Source organism: Bos javanicus, chromosome 23 (genome assembly GCF_032452875.1).
Source record: "Bos javanicus breed banteng chromosome 23, ARS-OSU_banteng_1.0, whole genome shotgun sequence".
Taxonomy (NCBI): domain Eukaryota; kingdom Metazoa; phylum Chordata; class Mammalia; order Artiodactyla; family Bovidae; genus Bos; species Bos javanicus.
This window is the reverse complement of record NC_083890.1, coordinates 10,682,960-10,703,566: the sequence shown is the minus strand read 5'-3', so window position 1 is coordinate 10,703,566 and position 20,607 is coordinate 10,682,960. Positions and strand designations below refer to the sequence as shown.

The 20,607-nt window shown below is 50.9% G+C and overlaps 1 protein-coding gene and 1 long non-coding RNA gene across 2 annotated transcripts in view; one reads left to right on the top strand and one right to left on the bottom strand.

Moving 5' to 3' along the window:
* The window catches only part of RAB44 (RAB44, member RAS oncogene family), a 40,566-nt gene that overhangs the window by 3,365 nt on the left and 16,594 nt on the right, over positions 1-20,607 (bottom strand). The window contains exons 3-12 of the mRNA XM_061398032.1: positions 17,213-17,324; positions 15,328-15,502; positions 13,503-13,649; positions 12,645-12,735; positions 12,143-12,238; positions 9,700-9,887; positions 7,463-8,934; positions 3,842-3,923; positions 2,371-2,485; positions 1,176-1,277 (exon numbers count right to left, since the gene is read on the bottom strand). Of these exons, the coding sequence (XP_061254016.1) occupies positions 1,176-1,277; positions 2,371-2,485; positions 3,842-3,923; positions 7,463-8,934; positions 9,700-9,887; positions 12,143-12,238; positions 12,645-12,735; positions 13,503-13,649; positions 15,328-15,502; positions 17,213-17,324 (2,580 nt within the window). The remainder of the gene's footprint in view (positions 1-1,175; positions 1,278-2,370; positions 2,486-3,841; positions 3,924-7,462; positions 8,935-9,699; positions 9,888-12,142; positions 12,239-12,644; positions 12,736-13,502; positions 13,650-15,327; positions 15,503-17,212; positions 17,325-20,607) is intronic.
* LOC133236178 (uncharacterized) lies at positions 10,803-13,594 on the top strand. The gene is made up of 3 exons (XR_009732767.1): positions 10,803-11,187; positions 11,969-12,080; positions 12,880-13,594. It is a non-coding gene; the product is annotated as an uncharacterized LOC133236178 (long non-coding RNA).

Sequence of the window (20,607 nt, the reverse complement as noted above, 5' to 3'; positions counted from 1 at the left end):
AACCACTTTTGTTAGTGTTTGAATATATGTTGAGTTGACCAAAGCTTCTTTAGAAAAGAACGGAATGAACTTTTTGGCCAATCCAATATTTCCATTCTCTTTTATATGACCCTTTATTATTGGGAGTGTGGAGTGTGGGCTAAATATCATTATACTGTTAGGTTAAACTGTATGAAATTGCTGCTCTGATAGATGCCAAACAGTCAAATATCAGCAGTCTCATATGATTCAACCTAACCTGTCCCCAGAGACATGGCTATTTTTCTGACTTCACATTATATTATAAGCATTTCCTCCACAACCTTAAATATTTTTCAGAACAGGATTCTTAATGGCAAATGCTACCTTTTTGCATGAAGCTCCACAAATTAACCACCAAATGTTGCCAAGTGTTCTCATAAAGAACATTCTCATACAAACATGTTCAATTATACACAGGATCTATTACGTTCTTCTCTTAGGAACTATTATTTCTGACTCTTTCCTTAGGATAAATTGCTAGAGAAGGAATTCCTGTCAAAGGCAGTGAGCTACGACTTTTAAGAGGAAAAAATTCCCACCAACCAGGAGCCACAGTGATGATCTCATGGTTAGGAGAAATGAGAGAAGAAATGGGAAGGAAATACGATATGGAAATGTCAAGAGGGGTGGTGTCAGAGGTAGGGTGGGGAGCGAGACTTTTTTCCATCTTAATTATTCTCCAGATTTTCTGGAACGTAGTTCAATTCTACTCAAAAATAAATTGTATCCATGCTCCCCTGTCTGGTGGTGGGGCTTTTGATGCAATCTTTCCAGGGAAGAATTTGGGTCTTAAGATAGAATAAATTAGAAGGAATGTTATGTTAATTAGAGACCAGAGATAAAATGAAGATTTGATTGGGAATTTTAAGTGAAGCTTGAAAAGCTTTTTACTCTGAAGGTAATTTTTACGTAGGTCAGGACACTGTGAGGATTTGCTAATGCAACAGTAAGGTTCAATGTCCTGCTGTCTGTTACCGTCTCGTGTCTGGGTCTTGGGCCCGGGTGGGGGGGGTGGAAGGCTGTTAGTCTCTGATTGAGCAGGGGCAGGAGCCCATTGTTCTCTGTGGCCCGGGCCAGGGTGACCTATTCACTACCCCCCAGGGACAGGTCTGCCCAGTCCAGGCTGGGGGAGGGGCTGATGCCCAGCTGCTCACCTGGGCCAGTTGCTGCCCGGCCTCAGTGGACACTTGCCGATCCTCCTCACGGTCCGTCTTGTTTCCCAAGAGAAGGATGACCACGTCATCAGACTCTGCATCCTGCACACAGAACATGTCCCCTCAGCCACACCTGTTGGGCACCTGCTGTGAGCCAGACCCTGGGTGGATATGACCCTGCCCTCCAGGAAAAGCTGACCCTGTGCCACTACCCCACCCTACACACACAGCCCACTTTCTATATCACACCCACTCCATGCTCTTCCCACCTCTGACGCATTCCCTTCCATCTGCAGTGAACTTACCCCTCCTCTCAGCCAGCAAACATGTCACCCACTCTCCAAGGCCAACCTCAAAGTCACCTCCCCTAGGAAGCCTTCCTGGATTGCTCCTGCCCAGGCCTGTCATTTCCTGCCTGTGCTGAACAGCCTAGCGTTAGATTACACGGGCTGCCTTGACTCATCTCCTAACTGTTTAATGGATGATAATAATAATAGCTTCTGTTAATGGAGAGTTCACTATATACCAGGTACTGTGCTGAAAGCAGTTATAAAAGTTAATCCTCACAACTCCTCTGTGAGAAAAGTTGGGCAATTGAATTCAGAGAGTTTAAGTCACTTGTCCGAGGTTACAGAGTTAGGATGGGGTAGTTGGGATTCAAACCCAGGTCTCATCAGAACCTAGTTTCCTTCAAATATTACTTTATTCTGCTTCCTTTGCATCTCTTCAACTAGACCAGAAACTTCTAGAGAGAAGACAACATGTCTTTCTTCATATCCCTCTTCTGTGCTAGTACGTGCTGTAGAATTTCAGCATATGAATTTCATTCTTACGTATATCAAATACATATGTGGGGGAAAGGACTAGAGATATATGGACAAAGGAGTGATCATCTAGAGTGACACTAGACTTGCATTATCCCCAGGTGTTAAGAATATATCACAGAGCTTTGGTGCATAGGAGAGAAATGGTCACAGGAAGGAAACAGGAAGCAGTTTGTTTTGGAGACCGTACTATGTGGTTGTGGCTTCTTTGTACTACTACGCTCCCAGCCCATCCAGCCACATGCCCTCAGCAGATTGTCACCCACATGTCCGTTGTGTCCTTGGTAATCCTGGGACAAAAAAGGAGTGGGAAAGACACAAGTTCCCTCTTGACTGCACACTGGGGCCAGCCCCAGCAGCCGGCAGCTCACCCGGAGACAGTCCAGCCAGTAGCGCACATGGACAAAGCTCTCCTGGGAGGTGACGTCATACATGAGCACCACGCCGTCAGCCTTGCGGAGCAGCTGCCGGGTCACGCTGTGGTACCTGCCCAGAGAGTCCGCGCCAGTGATGCCAGGCACCCTGACCCCAGGCTCCGGCCTCTCTAGGCCTCAGCTGGTACATCGGCTTCTAACTGCTTCCCAGAGGGGGTGTGCATGTATTTTCCTTCTTCCGGTGTGCTTATTGTTGAATAGGTTAACAGTCCTCACGGCTCAGGTTTCAAAAGGTACCAAAGGGCATCTAATGAAAAGTCTCTCTCAGGCGACTCTACCTTCATCCTGCAGCTACCCAGCCCTCCTCCCCAGAGGCAACCAGAGTTACCCATTATTCAAATAGTCTCCCAGGGATATTTCATGCATATACATAAATGCATATATATACTCATACACACACACACACACACACACACCCATACACGCACTGTTTAAGCAAATACAATGTAAAACACTGTACTCACTAATATTCAATACTCGGTTCTTTGTTTTCTCCAGATAATAAAATGTCTTACAGATATTTCCCTATTGGTACATAAGGGGTGACTTTCCTGGTGGCTCAGATGGTAAAGAACCTGCCTGCAAGGCCAAAGATCCAGGTTCAATCCCTGGGTTGGGAAGATCCTCTGGAAGAGGGAATGGCTACCCACTCCATTGTTCTTGCCTGGAGAATTCCATGGACAGAGGAGCCCCGAGGGCTACAGTCCTTGGGGTCACAAAGATACATAAAGAGGATCCTCCATCTTTTCTCCGGCTTCATTATATTCTATTGTGTGAAGAGACTCTAATTTATTTAACTGACCCACTACTGATGGTGCTGAGGAGGCATCCAACGTTTCATAATATAAACACTATTGCTGTGAACAGTCTTGGTCCTTTTGATAATATAGTATGAATTTATTAGTAGAATGAATTTCTAGAAGTAGAATGAATTTCTAGAAGTAGAACTTCCGGGTCATAGATAATGTCCCTTTTCAGTTTTGATCGCTACTGCTTAACTAGAAAGTCGAAAGCTAATATTTTCAGAAGGATAGGTGAGAGGGCTTCCCTGGAGGACCAGTGGCTGGGAGTCCAAGGCTCCACTTCACGGGGGGTGTAGGTTCAATCCCTGGTTGGGGAACTAAGATCCCACATGCCACAAGGTGTGGCCAAAAAAAAAAAGTGATTGAGTAGCTGTGCCCTGAGGGCCACGTTGGGACAGCCCTCACAGTTACCCCGCCAGGCTGAGGGGGCCTCTGGGTGCGCTCTCCTGTCTCCTGCCCTGGGCCTGGGCTCGTCTCTCCATCCCCCACCTCCTGAATCCTCAGCGGGTACAAGCTGCATTTGCACTTGGTAGGGCTCTGGTCAGGGCTAGGCTCCACTGCTCTGCAGTCCAGGCTCAGCCACTAATGTCGACAGTGTCCATTACCTCTCCTGGCCAGCTGTGTCCCAGAGCTGCAGTGCAAAGCGCTTGTTGTCCACCAGCAGGTTTTTGACTCGAAAATCCACTCCTAGGACACAGAAATGAGAGTCAAGCCTACTTTCTAGTTACCATCCAGGACTTGGAGCTGACGCCTGCCTGAATATACACCTGCTCCCAGTACCAGCCATGAGGGGTGGGAACTTTTGGCAGCCGGGCTTCCCTTCTGCTCTTCAAACCCCATCCGCACTTGAGGGTCCACATCCTCCAAGAAGAGCATCCTGCTTTGCCTACCCAGCTCCCACTGCACTCCCACCCTGACAGCTGGCTGACATGAGGCACCCTGCCTTGTTTCTACCACTACGAAAATACCTGTCTTCTCAACTACATGGCAATGTTTAGTCCTCAGGCTACTCAGGAAAATCAGTTTCGCTCATTTATTTTTTAATAATACTTCTTGTCTCATTCCTAATTATTGCATGCATCTTTATTCTCTACCCAGACAGCAGGGCAGACAGGCAACCTGGGTGGGTAAAGGGAGTGCCGGCTTCAAGGAGGACCGGTTGGGCTCTGAGTTGTCCACCTTCTGCTGCTCTACTGCCTGTGTGAGTCACTTCACCCCTCTGAGCCTTCCTTTCTCATCTGCAAGGTGGCAATTTAAAAAGACCCATGTCACTGGGTGATTGGGAGGATTGAATAACTTACATTCAAGGTCTGGTCCAATGTCTAGGGGCTGCTTGGGAAGTGGTCATTTTTATTATCTACTATGAATTCTCATCTTTCTGAACCTCCACCTCCTCAAAATTTCACAGACCAATCCTTCCCTGGGTCATGGTTCCAGACCCCTCCTATCCCTGGAAATGTGGATGTACTAGTGAAATCCCCGGGAGGCTTGGAATCTTTGGGGAGCAACTTCCTGCCAACCCCCAGTTCCCACGGATGGGGGTGAGTGGGATGGGGGTGACAGAGAGGGGCTGTTTTGCCCCTGCTGAGCCCACCATGGTGCGCCGACCAGCTCAGGAAAGAGGCGACTCCTCACATGATCCCTGAGCCAGTAGAGAGCTTCCTCAAGGTGACACATGGTGACCCCCACAAGCTCTTACTTCTGCCCCCGGTGGTGACAAGCCACAGACGCCCCCATCTGTGCTCCCCAGAGGAGACTGGGGGAAGTGGCAGCCAGAAAGTCCTGACCTCAGCAGAAGTGTATCTGCAGCATCCATTTCTCTTTACTGCCCCCTTTCCTGAAGGTCTAAGGAAGCCCAGGGTTTGCAGAAACTTCTGCGGTTACCCAGTCCCGCCGGCTGTGATGACATCCAGTCTCTGCATAAACATCCGCAGCATGGTCTATAGAGCAACCCTCATGATTATTCTTTGCATTTAGTAACTTGCATTACTCCCACCTTCCTCCTCCCTGCCCATCGCCCACCCTCAGTCTACCCACGTATCCCCACATGTTACAATTTAAACCACATAAACTGTCAGAACTATAATGTCTTCTGCTTCCCAAGAAATCTGCTGTTTTACGTGAACAACCCCAGGGAGTGGGCAGCGCTCAGCGTATAAAAGCGTAGAGCCTCTGGGATGAGGGCCTGTGCTTTGAAGGCAGGTGGCCCCAGGTATGAACTTTGCTGCCCAGATAGGGCCCAAAAGTTCACCAGGACTTCAGTTCTGTTTTCCTCATGTGTAAAATGGGGATAGCTGCAGAGAAACCTCACAAAAATGCGCAGTCAGCTATAATTCAATTGGCTCTGGCTCTGGTCCTCCACCAGCCCTGCTCTCTAAGGCAGACAGGCGAGAAAGCGGGGTGGGAACAGAGGGTGATGCTGAGTGGGGAGAGTACAACGGAGGAAGCTGGAATCATCCCCAGTGACAGGTAAGCCTGATGGATGGCGATCACCACAGCCAAGTGTGGGACAGATTGGATATCAGGGCTTCCCTGGTGGCTCAGCTGGTAAAGAGTCGGCCTGCAATGTGGGAGACCTCGGTTCAATCCCAGGGTTGGGAAAATCACTTGGAGAAGGGAACGGCTACCCACTCCAGTATTCTGGCTTGGAGAATTCCATAGACTGTATAGTTCATGGGGTCGCAAAGAGTTGTACACAAATGAGCCACTTTCACACACACACACTCCTCCCGGCTGACTAGCAGTGCATGCAGGCTTGCCTTGTCTTTTTACAATTACGCAACCTGTATTTTCTCTATTGAATTTCGTGGAAACTTCTTACCACATGACAATGGGAGAGGCTCATAGGCGTGAGGGGGCCCTGGCACAGAATAAGGCAAGTGCCTGGTGCATTGCAGGTGGTCAGTAACCAGCAGCTGAGGTCAGCAGTCCTCACACTTTTTGAGACCAATGACCAGTTTCATAGAAGACGATGTTTCCATGGACTAGGGTGGTGGGGGCGGGTGGTGGTTTGGGGGTGATTCAAGCGCATTGCATCTATTGTGCCCTTTATGTCCACTGTTATTACATCAACTCCACCTTAGATCATCAGACATTCGATCCTGGAGGTTGGGGACCCCTGGCTTGCGTGATTAATGATGGTGGCCTTGCAGACCTTGTGACCCTGTTCAACATCAGAACAGACCTCCTATGGGTCCCCTGTTCCTGACAACACTGCATTTTTAACTGGCTCCCCAGGTGAGGCTTCTCAGGCAGAGAAAAGTTCAAGAAGCTGTCCTGAGTGAGGGGGTGAGGGAGTCTCCTAGGTAAAGTTTGAGAACTTTACCCACTGGTCTACCACTGGTGCCCAGTTAGCGCGTACCTAGACAGACACAAAGACGCAGATCCCTCCGTTTTTACCCCAAGCCGAACGTTTCCATGAGCTTTTTTCTATGGCTTTACGCGAGTGGCCACATATCCCAATGTTCTTAGGGAGAGGAGGCTTTGGGCTTTAGGACATTTCACTTGCAAAAGCCACTGGATTGGACATTATCAAAAGTACTTATAATAATAACAACCATAAAAATAACTAATACTAACTGAGCACTTAATACGTGCCAGATAGTATTCTAAGACCTTGATATGTATTAACTGATCTAATTCTTACAGCCCCTTTCAGAGGTCAGCGCTACGGTTGCCCCCATTATGCTCAGAGGGCTTGAATAATTTGCTCCAAGTTCATACCATTAGTAAGTGGCAGAACTGGATTCTGAACTCAAGCACCGGTGTTCCTAACTTACCCTACTCTACAAATACATTCTGTGTAAAATATTCAACTTGCCCAACGTAGCTTCCTGCCAGAGCCTGGCTGGCTGGCCTAGGGCTGGTCTTGGGCAAATTCAAGCAGCGGGGTCCCTGAGGTGGCCTGCCCAGGGGCCATGTGGGTGGAGACTGGCTTGTTTTCACCATCGGCCAGTGCTGCCACCTAAATTGTAGGTGCTTTGTTAACGTGGCACGTTATTAGCTCATCAGATCGATGCAGAGAAAGCAAAATACCTATAATTAGAGATGATTAGTAAAATAGCCAGGTTACGCCGGTATAAAATAACATCTAACACAGGGCCTGTGGCGAGGGCAGAACCTACAGCTTGCTGGGGGATGGTTTGCTCTGGGCCTGCTCCAGCTCTCCAGCCCGGTCCTCCAGCTCTCCCCTCCCTCCCCTGCCATCCTCTGCAAGCGGCTCTTACCCACAGTCGCTGTCAGCCCAGTGGCGAAGTTGTTCTGGTGCAGCAGATACAGGAAGGAGGTTTTGCCCACGTTCGAGTCTCCCAGGAAGATGACATGGAAGGCGTAATCAGGGTCGGTCAAAGGTTCGTTGGCCGTGCGGTCCCCAGGGAATGGGGTCAGCCCCGGACCTCCAGAGTCCATTCTTGAATCTTCAGGCCTGTTCTCTACCCTTTGCTTCCTGGACTTAGAGGGGGCTTGTTCTCCTTCTGCGTGGGCAGTTGTAGGCTGGGGCCTGGGTTGGGCTTCCAGCTCAGCCCTGGTGGGAAGGGTTTGTGTGGGCTCTGGGGGCCCTGCTCCATCCCCAGGCTGAGCCCCCATGGGGAGAAAGGGGAGAAAGCCCTCTGATGGTTTCCTGGGAGCCGGGGCTTCTGCTTCAACCTCAGCCTGCGCTCTGTCAGGTGGGCGAGGCGCGGGCTGGGGATTGAGCTGGGGGAGTTCTGAGTGCTCGAGTTTCAGGCCACGAGCCTCGACGGTCAGCTCTGACCTGAACTTCCACTCTCCCTGGTCCACTGCTTTCCTTTCCTCAGCCCTGGGCTCCTCTTCCAGGCTCTGGGGGAGGAGAGTGGACAGCCCGGGGACCTGGCCATGAGCCTCCTGCAGCTCCCCTGAACGGCCCTCTTGTGCATCTGGGCTCCACTTGCCCCACTCTGATCCATCCATGGGAGCCGGACCCTCAGGCACCAGGCCCTGGGAGGGCTCATCCAGCCCCACCAGGAGGGCTCCAGCTCCCAAGGACCCCAGCCTTGGCTCAGAGCCAGCAGAATGGGGGTCCTGATGGAGGGCCTCTCTCTGCCGGGGAGGCTTGGGTGGGACCGGCCCAGGGCCAGGGCCCTCGTCATCTGGGTATGAGGTCTGGAGCTGTGTGCTGGGCCCAGCTGAGGCCTGGGGAGGGGACGAGGTCACTTGAGGAGGGGACCCATCCGCCAAAGGAACAAGCACCTTGAGTGCAGCTGCCACCAGGCTCCCTGGCTCCCCAGCTGAGACCCCTGGGAGACCCCAGGGGAAGTGGACCCTGGGGCCAAGCCCTGACTCTTCCTTAGCTTCCTGGCTGGGGGGCTCTCCAGTCTGCTCTGGGGGACTCATGTCCGGCCCATCTGGATTCGCTCCTTTCTCTTCCTCGGTCCCAGAAGGTACCCCAGGGGGGCTCCTTGGAGAGCCCCCTGGATCTGAAGAGGGCTCCTGAGCAAACAGAAGAGCATGTGGCTCTGAGATGGAGATCTGCCTGACCACTCGGGGCGTTGGGGGGCCTGAGGAGGCTTTCGGGGTTGGGGGTGGGCTCCAGGAGAGCTGCAGGGCACGGAGGGGGGTGCTGCCGATGCCGCTGAGGAGCTGGTCCCAGTCATCGTTGTCCCCAAACAGTCCAGGCAGGGGAGCCTCCTCGGAGGAGGCTGCCTGAGCATCTGGAGCCTTCTCCTCACCTGTTCTGGGGACACTAGGAAGGGTGCAGGAAGCTAGGGTCAGGGAGCGGCAGGTAGCTGTCACACCCATCCTGTCTGCATCCTTCAGCAGCAGATACACACCTCACAGCTGGCCCTCCCTTAGGTCTTCCCTTCCACAGGACTTCTCACCCGGCACTCACTCCCCACCCCTCTCCTCATCCAATCCTGCTCATCCTTCAAGGCCCATGTGGAGCCTCACCTCCTCCAGGAAGCCTTCCTACTATTCCAGCCCATCCCACTCTGCCAAGGATCCAGGACTGCGCTAGCCTCTGTGTGTGTGTGTGTGTGTGTGTGTGTATGTGTGCTTGAATCCTAGTTGTGTGAGTCGTGTGTGTCCAGGCATGTGATTTTCCCCCTTCTGCCCCCTTGTCTGAGAAACAGGCATGACAATCCCAGCCCAGTGGGGTTGTTGTGAGGTTTAAGGAGGGAGTCTGTGTGTGGCTTCCCTGGTGGCTCAGATAGTCTGCAATGCGGGAGACCCTGGTTCAATCCCTGAGTTGGGAAGATCCCCTTGAGAAGGAAATGGCTACGCACTCCAAGTATTCTTGCCTGGAGAATCCCATGGACAGAGGCGCCTGGTGGGCTATAGTCCATGGGGTCACAGAGAAAGTCGGACGCGACTGAGCAACTAACATTCACTTTTCACTTGCACCGTGAGCTCTGAAGGCTGAGCAGAGTCTCTGAGAACTCAAACCCTTTCTCCCCTCTTGCAGGAAGCCCTCCGTCTGCAGCCCAGCCCGGGGATGGCAGCTACTTGCCTGGGTTCCTCCTCCATCTGCCAGGACACGCGGCCCCTGGCGGCATCCAGGTGCCCCCGGGTCACCTGCAGCTGCCCCCGCACCTCTTCCAGCCGCCCAGCCAGGTCCCGCTCGGCCTCCCGAAGCTGCCGGTTCTCCGAGCTGGCCTCCTGGTGTGTGCTGCTGAGACGGTGGAGCTGGGCCTCCAGCTGCAGAAGGTGGCGGGTGGCGGGGAGAGAAGCCCAGTTGCCCTTCGGGGGGACTAAACAGCCTCCCAAGACCATGGTGGGGCACAGACTCCAGGCTCCTGGAGACCCAGCTTAAAACATAGGATCGGGTGTTACCCCCTCATTGGCCTAATTAGCTCCATTACCTCCCACCCGGAAGAGACACTGGAATTGGCGGGGTGGGGAAGGGAGGGGGGAACTGCGTAAGAAGCACAGGTGGCCAGCAGCACCAGGGGCCACATCCTCCTTTGCTCAGTGCTCTGCACTGGCTGCTCATCTCTGAGCCCGTGTGGTCGCTAAGGAGCTCCTGGTCCAACGGCCGGTCACAAGACCGGGAGATGGAGAGCTGCTTGACCATGCTGAATGGAAGGCAAGGTCCCCACGACAGCCTCCCGGACCTGCAGTCTGCCCCCTCCCCACCCCCATTACATCTCTGGCTGCCTCTCTCATGACCCTGCTCCCTGCCCGCTCAGTCTGTTCCAGCCCCCAGGCCCCTTTACTGGTCCTTGAACACGCACAGCGTGTCACGCCCACCTCAGGGCCTTTGCACTCGCTGTGCCTTCTGCCTGGACTGCTCTTCCCTCAGATACCACAGGGCCCACTCCTCACCTCCTTCAGGCCTTTACTCCAAAGTCATCATCTTAAGTGAGGCTTCCTTGACCCCTCCTCTCAAAACCCTCCTACCCTTCTGCCCTGTTTTACTTTATTCTCCTTAGCACTTTCACTGTCTAATATGTTATAGACTTTACTTGCTTATTTAGTTTATCACCTATCTCCCTGACTAGACAATAACCCCACAGGCAGGAGATATGTGTCTGTTATGTTCCCTGGGAGCTAGCGCAGTGCCTGGCACATAGTGGGTGCACCATAAACAGTGGTTGGATGGAGGAATGAACGGCCTTGGGGGGAGAGGCTTCACGTCCACAGGGGACAGGACAGAACGGTCCTGTGTGGGAAGTCCAACCTCCTCTCTCACCAAAAGGGGCCTGCCTCAGCCTCCAGGGCTCCAAGTCTACAAGGGCTTCCCCTGTGGTTCGGCTGGTAAAGAACCCTGCAATGCAGGAGACCTGGGGTTCGATCCCTGGGTTGGGAAGATCCCCTGGAGAAGGGAAAGGCTACCCACTCCAGTATTCTGGCCTGGAGAATTCCATGGACTGTATAGTCCACGGGGTCACAAAGAGTCGGACACGAATGAACGACTTTCACTTCACTTTCAGTCTCCAATGGGCAGCTACTACAGAGTCTCCTGGGAGATCAACCTGTGTCAAGAGGGTGAAACCAGGTAGCAGAACCAGGAGGGAAGGCTGTGGGAACCTAGTCCAGTGATGAAAGGATGCTGGTTGTCCTGGTTACAACACATGGCGATTTTACTAAGGCCAGTGGCCTGCAAGTTGAGGAAGGAAGAGACAATGGGGCTGGGTCTCAGACCCAAAGGCTTAGCCATAATGCCATCTGCAAGTGATTACAGGTTATGAGACCTGGGGTGTTGGGGTAGCAGGTATAACCAGGAAGCTAGGTAAGGTTCAGAGATAGTAGCGACTATGATGTATTGGGCTGGCTAAAAAGTTTGTTCGGGTGTTACCATAACATGTTAAGAAAAAAACCCAAACACATTTTTTGGCCAAGTCAATATAAAGCACCTATTACACACCAGGCACCATCTTAGGCCCTCGAATACAGTATATCTAATCATCACAGCAGCCTTCTAAGGCAAAAGTTCTGATCTCCATTTCTCTGATGAGGAAACCAAGGCTCAGAGAGGTTAAAATCCTGCCCAAGGTCACTCAGCTGACAGCAGAGATGAGAGCTGAGCCCCACCTTATCACCAAGCCTCTCCAATGTTGAGACTTTGTGTTTGCCTGGTGCTTTCTGGCTTCAAAGGGCTTTCCCATTTATTACCTCTTTTGATACAACTAGCCGGGGAGCTGCAGTAGATGTGGCTATGCCCATTTTACAGATGGAGAAACTAAGGCCGAGACAAGCAAAGTCCTTTCCTGAGATTTGTGGGGCTTTTAATTGAAACAGCAGGAAATTGAGCCTGGACCTTCTGATTCATGTCCCAGGGCTACCACTGCCCTTACCTGGCCTCGTCTCAGAAAAAGGGCCAGAGACATCGTTTTCCTAGGGGAGCCACCTCTGATGCAGGAGCCCAGCAGCCCAGTGAACCCTCCGGAGGTGGGTATCAGGGTCCGTGAATCCTCAGAAACTGGGCTTCCAGGGGAGCCCTTCTCACTCACCTCCTTCTGCCCCTCGGTTAGCCGCTGCACCTCGCGCTCCTTGGCCTCCAGCACCTCCTGCATCTGGGAGCTGAGGGCCAGGCCCCGGGAGTCGCTCTGGGGAGCAGAGAGGTCTTAGCTCCCCCTGTGTGGCCGAGTCCAATACTCAGCTGGCCTGGGTTGGCCCTCCCCGCGTGCCACCTCCACCCAGGCCTGGGGCGCCTGGTCCAGGATGTGTCCACAAGGAGGGGGGTTTCAGGACAACTTCCCTGGCCCAGGCAACAAGGAGACAGAGGCCCAGAGAGTGGGAGGAGTGGCCCCGGGGGACCCCTGAGAGCTGGCAGCAGTGAGCACTCCCCACCCAGTCTGTCTGAGCAAACTGTCTCTCCGACGCTGGGGGGGATGAGACGATCTGCTCGCAGCGGCCTCCCGCTGCCCCACGCTGGCCAGACCTGGGCTCACTGTGCGGGCAGCAGAGGGATCCAGGGCTGGGGGAGAGGCTGGCTGGGGCTGGGGGGCTCACCTCAGCCTGCAGCTGCTGCTTCTCCCGATGTATCTGCTGCTCCATCTCCTCGTAGAGCTGCTGGACCTCGCGATGGTGGTCAGTGTCCCTCCTGGAAGGGGTGGAGGGGGTCAGGCAGCACCCTGCCACCCTGCTGCTTGCAGGGGTGGTCTGGGCCCACGCTCAGAGCCTACCCTACTGCTCGGCTCACTCTGCCAGCGGTTGACCCCTGTCACCCTGGGAACTGTCATCCCAGTAACAGCTCCTGACCTTGACAAAGGCCCTTGATATGGATCATCTGAGCCCACCCTGCTGACTCCATAACCATCATCGGGATGTTGGTTCCTGTCTCACAGTCCCCAATCACTCTGTCCCCACTTCCTGCTGTCACCATCCTCCTATCCACCCCCACCCCCAAGCACAGACTCCCTGGCAGGGCTGAGCCCATGCCAACCCCAGGATCACCACATGCATGGCAATCTACGTGAGTGGTGCCCTGGAGTTAGGTGCCCCAGTGACCCTGCACCAGGACACACTGGCCCATCCCCTCTTTGGCTGAAGGCTTCACTCTGTCCTTCCCAGTAGATTCCCTTAGTTTCCCCTTCTTCTAGCTCAGCTCTGCCCATCCAGCTCCCAGGCTCTTCTGCGAACCCCTGGCCTCCAATCTTCTGGAGCTGAGAAAATTCACTTAAGATTCAACTAAGGGATTTTCCTGGTGGTCCAATGGTTCAGACCCTGCGTTTCCACTGCAGAGGGTGCGGATTCAATCCCTGGTTGGGGAACTAAGATCCCACACGCTGCCATTAGCACAGCCAAAAATAAAAAAGATTCAACTAATGTAAAGAGCATCCACTGTGTGCCAACCTGGCCCCAACTCACTTCCTCAGAGTCAGCTCCAGAACCTCCTTGTCGGCCCGTGCCTCCTGTAGGCGACTGTTCATCTTGGCCAGAAAGCCCACCAGGTTGCCTGCCAGCTGGGGCTCCTCCTGCCGCAGCTTTCTCCATAGCTGCCAGATTTCCGCCTGCCTGGGAGGGGAGGACAGCCAGAGATCAACCTTGAGTGGGACAAGGAGGCAGAGGGAAGCCCACTCCTAGGTTCTAATGGCCACACGCCAAGAGACTGTGGCAGCTGGGTCACAAAAATCTCCTTACACTCTGCAAGGTGCAGCTCAAGTGCCACCTCCTCCAGGAACCTCTCCCAGTTGTGCCCTTATCCCTTCACGAATCCCCACATCCCGTTGTCTCTCTACGATTTGATGATTCATTGTGGGGCGGGGGGATCTGGGAGTCTGATGGCCCAGAGCTTCCATCTGCCTTCTCTCTTCTCCCATTCTGTGGCTGCGTGACCTTTAGCAAGTCCCACGACTTCTCTGAGCTTATTTGTAACATGGCCACTGGAGAATGAGGCGCACCCAGTGGAGAGCACCAGCCTGGGGTCTGGCACTGAGTTGGCATTCCATAAATGCTGCTTTCACATGGATTTAATTAAGTCGTGAAGACAGATGCCTGAGGGCTGAGCCCAGGCCAAGCTGCCAAGTAGGTAAATCACTTGCCACCACAGCTCCCCTGCCAACCTGTACCCCAGTCCCACCCTGCCTGCCCACAGCACCTGCCCCACCCTCTGAGAGCTTGTCCTCACAGAGCCCTGTGGGGCAGGGGAACCTGGGAAAACCTGGGCAGATGGGCGAGGGTGATTCCCTTGCTAGTTCTAACAGAGCCAATGGGACCTGGAGGGGTGTGCGGTGGGTATTTTTAGGCAGGGTCCCTTTCTCTAAGCATGCTGCTGAGTTGCTTCAGTCGTATCCGACTCTGTGAAACCCCATAAACAGCAGCCCACCAGGCTCCCCCGTCCCTGGGATTCTCCAGGCAAGAACACTGGAGTGGGTTGCCATTTTCTTCTCCAATGCATGAAAGTGAAAAGTGAAAGTGAAGTCACTCAGTCATGTCCGACTCCTAGTGACCCCATGGACTGCAGCCCACCAGGCCCCTCTGTCCATGGGATTTTCCAGGCAAGAGTACTAGAGTGGGTTGCCATTGCCTTCTCCGACTCTCTAAGCATGAGTGAACCCCAAAAATCCCAGAGCCCAAGACTGTCTCCAAGCCCTCCTGTCTCTAAGCCTGCCCAACTCAGAGCATCACCATACCTGAAATCACTCCACTGGGGGACTCTCTTTTTGGGGAAAAGGCACCCTTGGGAGGTTTGTATTTTTGCGAATGTGGGTCCTGGGACTTCCCAGGAAGTCCAATGGTTAAGACTCTGCACTTCCAATGCAGAGGGTGCAGGTTCAATCACTGGGGAGATAAGATCCCATATGCCACGCGAAGGGGCCAAAAGAAGGAAAGAAAAAAGATCGTGGGTCCCTTTAGGGAGCTGATCCTTCAACTTGCCAATCTTTCTGGAGAGTGACCTTATAGGACAGGACAAGGAGGGAGGGCTTGAGTGGGATGGACTCCCAGTGGGTAGGCTTTCTCCATGCGGGGCTTCATTTAATCCCACAGCAATTCTTCTGCTCACCCTGCAGCCAGGGAAACGCAGGTAAGGGGTTAGGCTACTTGCCTGCAGTCGCACAGCCAATAAGTGGCCAAAGCAGGATATCCGCCCAACACTACCTGGCAGCTCCCGTTTGATCCTGCGTCTGGGCCAGTGCTCATCCCCTCTGACAGGCGGTGCCTCCCCCCGCACCCCCAACCCTGCTGGCCTTACTCAGGCAGTGAGTTGCTGGCTCCTAGTTGCTCCATGAAGGCAAAGAACGCCTCCTTCTCCTCACTGTTGGCCTCCTCCACCACCGGGAAGCTGGTGGCTACAGATCCTCGCTTGGAGAGCAGTGGCCTCTTTCTGTGGAGCCTGTGGGTGCTCGAGCTGGAGCCAAAGATGTTCTCTGCGGAACAAAGAGGGACAGAAAGGAGCAGAGTGGGGTTGGGCTCCATCGCTTGACTTCCTACCTTGCCCTGCTCCAGCCTTTGGGGAAATGGTTTTATCTGTGTCAGTCACATTTATACAGGGCCAGGGTCATACACTCCTCACGTCAACCAGGGACTACTCAAGGTAGACCCTGCGCCCATTTTACACATGAGCGTCTGAGGCTCAGAGAGGCCAAGAGACTTGCTAGAAGTCACACAGCGGCTCCACTGTGGCCCACACATTCTTTTCACTGGGTCAAAGGATAATCATTGAGCATCTATTATGTGCTGGGGTCAAAATTGGCCAAAACCTCTGCCCTGGTGGAGCCAACATTCTATGAATACTGAAAAGGACACATTTAATAAATAAATAAAATTACCAAGTGAGCTAAAGGAAGGAACAGGGTAATTTCCTTTAAGAGACTAGACAGGGTCTACTTTAGAGAGGGTGGTCAGGAGGGTTCTGAGGAAGTGACATTGGAACTGAGATGTGACTAAAAAGGAAGGAGCAAGTGATGTAGTTTTCTCAGGAAGCATATTCCAGGTTGCAAGAACAGTGCATGCAAAGGCCCTGAGGTAGGAGCTAGATTGGCAGGCTGGAGGAGGTGAGTGGTATTGCGTGAGCCTAAGAGGTTGGAAGGGTCTCAGCAGTGCTGGCCTGTAGGCCCTGGGAAGGGAGTTGAATTTTGTTTTGTAGGCATTGGGAAGTCTTCCCGATAGTGGACACAACTGGACACAGATGTGAAGATGGCTCCCTGGGCCACAGGGACAATAGTGTTCTGTCTGCCGCATCCCTGATTCCAGGCCCTAATTTCCCCTCCCTGCTCCCAGCCTCTCAATCACCAGTGCCAGAGCAACCATCTCTTGGGAGGGCCCAAAGTATAAATGCAGATTCTTGGCCTCCCCTTTCTGTTGTCTCCTAAACTCTTGGAGACTCAGCAGACCCAAGAACTAGGGGTGGCTTTGGCTGCATTAAAGGCTGACAATCCTTTTTAGGGTCTCTACAAGGACACCACTCCTTCCATTCCCTGGAACAAAGGTCTTCCCCATCGAGCTTAGCTGGAATATTGTGTATTTCCAGCTTTGATGTCTCTAGGTCCTTCTAGGCCTGTCTTAAGAAGCCAGTGTTGGAGTTGCCCTGCCCAGTGGGGGCTAAGGGTTTGGGAAGCCTCCACCCACTAAATATCACCCTCTGCTGCTCCCTGGAGCCTCATATTCCTTTAACCAAAGCCAGAATGTGACCTTCTCCAGGCAGAAACAAGGCCTGTGGTCTCAAGAACAGGGGGTGTCTAACCTCCTGCTCAAGGGAAAGCTTTTACTGGGGAGAAGACAAGGGAGGCATCTGAAAGCAATCCTGGAGACCTCCCTGGAGGAGGGGAATGCTCAGGGGACACCCCGCCCACCCCTAGCAATGATTTTTTCTTGTTCGAAAGGAAGTAAGGTCTCCTGGGCTAGAGTCTTAAGTCTCAGCTCTGCCTTGAACCAACTGGCTTCCCACTCAGTTGAGAGCCTCCCATGAGAGGCTTAGCATTCTCATCTCTGCGGTCATTCATATGTCATCCACACCCAGAACTGCCCTCAGGGGTGTCGTGAAGGTTCTGTGATGGGTCACTGCAACCTTTCTTGTCTGCTCAGCCTCGCCTCGTGCTTGGCACACCCCTCGGGAGGCCCTCCCAGGACAGACATACTGAGCCCGGAGCTGAACTCTTCAAGGGAGAGGCGTCCCTTCCGCTCCACATCCACCCAGTCAAAGATCATCTCCAGCTCATCCTCGCTGCTCAGGAAGCTGAACTTGGCTGCCTGCAAGGACAGAGGTAAGTTGGGTGATGTTCCTACCAGGGGAGGCTCTGGGCCACTCTCAGAAAAGGAGAGGTGTTTATTTTCAGCCACCCCCACCTCCCCTCTCCCCATTTTCGGAGTCCAACCCTCAACCTGACCTCAAGACCGGTCCTTGAGTCTCTTGGACTCTAGCAGAGCCTTGAACTTCATCCTCAGTTTTTCTATTCCTTCATCCAGCATCAAAACCTACCTCTTCTGAGTCTCATCCTGTTAGGACTGTAATAAAGGACAGTAGCCAATCTTCCCCACGTGTTTATCACTATTTGAAAATTACCTAACACTGGAAAATAAGTCCCCAAAGTGGACAGCACACCCTTTTGGTATTCTACAGAGGCCAAGGCCACCCAAGCATCTTCTAGATTCTATGAACACACTTTGTCTCATGGTACTGATTAGAGATCCCAGACTAAATGAAGTCACATGTTAACTTGTAGATTCTGTTCAAGAGAGGTGTAAATAACTTTTGCCTGATGGAACAAGATAATCCCAAAGATTTATGACCTGTTGTTCATTAACCAGCTTTAAGCAACCTACCTCAACAACCTGATTGTAACATTTCTCTGTTAAGTTATCCCGCTTTTCAAATGCTCTTTCAACCATTCAGAACATCTCCCATTAATAAATGAGTTAAATAAAATCTCTGGTATAGATTCATTTTATTTTTGTCTAAGGGTCATGATTTTATCTTCTTGGAAATTCTGCTTTAGCAGTTTTGGAGGTTCCATGGAGATGCCCCAGTGGACTCGGCTGTCATAACCCAGTAAACTGTGTTGCTAGAAAAGCCCTAAATGGGCTCTGGGAACACAGGCACTTTATATATATATTTTTTTTTTTTTTTAAACTTATTTGTTTGGCTGTGCTGGGTCTTAGTTGTAGCATATAGGATCTAGTCCCTGACCAGGAATGGAACCCAGGCCCCCTGCACTGGGAGCACGGAATCTCAACCCCCGGACCATCAGGGAAGTCCTGGGCACTTCTTTCCTTGGCTCTTGAAGGGAATCCCAAGTGTGATAGAACTTTGCTTGCTGATTCTGTTTCTCCGGTTTTTATGTATTTGATTTTACAGATTTTCTGCTTTTGGTTTTAGCCGTAGCCATGATGGGGAATTCTGTTTTACGGACTGACCATGTGGAGATCTCCATGGGATACATGATGGAGACCTCGTGTCTGTCGGTTGAGACACAGTGGAAAATCTGGTTTGCTAATCTTTTGTTGTTGGTGGTGGTGTGTTTGTTTTTCTGTGAATGACCTCAAATCGGTTAAGAATTTTGTGCCCACTGGGGAGGAGAATAGCTCTTTGAAATCTGAACTGAAGTTTTTGTGTTTCTGTGTTTACTTTTGAACTGTGGTTGGAGTTGTAGAAAAGAAACCAGACTGTAATTCAGAAAGGCCCTTAACTCTCATTGTGAGTGTGAGCATTTTTCTATACCTGGGTATTAATGATTTAGAGTACTACATCCCTTACAGGGGCTCTGGGTGGATTGGTTTGTAGAGACAAAAAAGTGTCTATATAAATCTAATGGCCCTCAAAGTCACAGAAAATAATGAAACCAAACTTCTAAGGCTTTAAATGTGCTGGACTTAAAAAAAAAAAAAAGTTCCTCTTATGAGAACTAGCTAACTCAGAAAACTTTTAAGGAGCCGGGTTCAGATAATTAAGGTGAATCTTTGATCAATTAGATTGGTTTAATAATTTTTGTTTGCAAAAGATAAATAATAGCAGTCTGTGTTTCCCATAACTTATGTTAATATAATACAAGGATACATTCTATGGCAAATTTTATGTTGTGTATATTCTGTCACAATTTTTTAAAGCTGTGCAAGGCATATGCACGACTGTAGAAAGTAGTGTTATGTGTATTTGTGAGCTTTGCTGTTCACTAAAATGCTGTCCAAGACAGTTCTCAGTTTTTTACCCATCAATTTTTTTCTGGGAAATAAAAGCTGATTACTTTGTTAAAAGTTATAATCACTACAATGTTTTACTTGATACTAGAAACAGGAGTAGCAGAAGAACAACTGTGTCTGCAAGGAAAATGGGATGTGCTTTTGCTCCAGGAGATAAAGGAGGTGGTTTTGTTTTAAAGTATCTGGCAAAATCTGAATGGATATAGGGGATTGTAGAGGGTTTGTTGAAAGGGAATCTATTTGTCTTGATTTTATAATACCTGAGTCTGAAAATAAGCTATAAAGTTTATGTTAACATCTTGACAAATTTGGCTCAGTTTTGATGCGTTTATAATTAAAGATATAAAACTTGTGAAACTTTGACTGCCACATGTTATATTCATGCAAAACTAGAATTTGGCTCCATCTCTATGAAAATGATAAACTGGTCTCAGAGCTCCATGCAAGGGTTAAAGGAGGGTTACTATTAGTCTTCCGTGTAAGTTGCCCAGATAACTGTTTCCGTGTCTCAGCAGAACAATTTTCTCTGCTTTGTTTTGGCTCAGTTGTGTTTTCATTTTCATAAAAACAGAAAGTAAAGCCACTGTCCATATAAAAGAGCTAAATAACCTTGCAATAGTATTGCCTTCTTATAGACTTGAACTTCCCTGGTGGCCCAGCAGTAAAGAATCCTCCTGCCAATGTAGGAGATGCCCTGCAGCAAGATACGGCAACCCACTCCAGTATTCTTGGCTGGGAAATCCCATGGACAAAGGCATCTGGTGGGCTACAGTCCAGGGAGTCACAAAGAGTCAGACACAACTTAGAGACTAAACAGCAAAAGTGTTGCCTTCTTCTATGTTTATTTCAAAATGCTTTATTTTATTGTCACTGATTATATAGGAAACCAAATACTATTTCTCAGGATCCCATGATTGTATCTTAATCTAGTGCCCTACCTTCTCTGATACCTCTTTGGGTTTGCCTTCCCAACATCAGATTCTAAATTTAGAAGAAAAAATAAAAATGTCAAGATATCATTCTCTTTTTTTGTTAAATACCTCATCACTATTATAAGAGCATCATGGGAAGAACTGTCAGATCAGAAGAGATATCCAGCCTTTCCTAGGCTAAGTTTACATAGGTAAAAAGCCTTTGTATAAATACTTCATAAACTGCATGCTTTAGGGAAAGGCCCTAGAGATTTCTCAATGTCTTTGCTATGCAAACTATGTTCTTTAGGGGAAATACTGATCAAACTTCATGAAATAGTTATATACTGTATCCCAACAGACCATTTTACTCTCTTCCATTCTGACACTATTAGGCTACTGTAAAAAGGTAGCGGGAAGCTGCT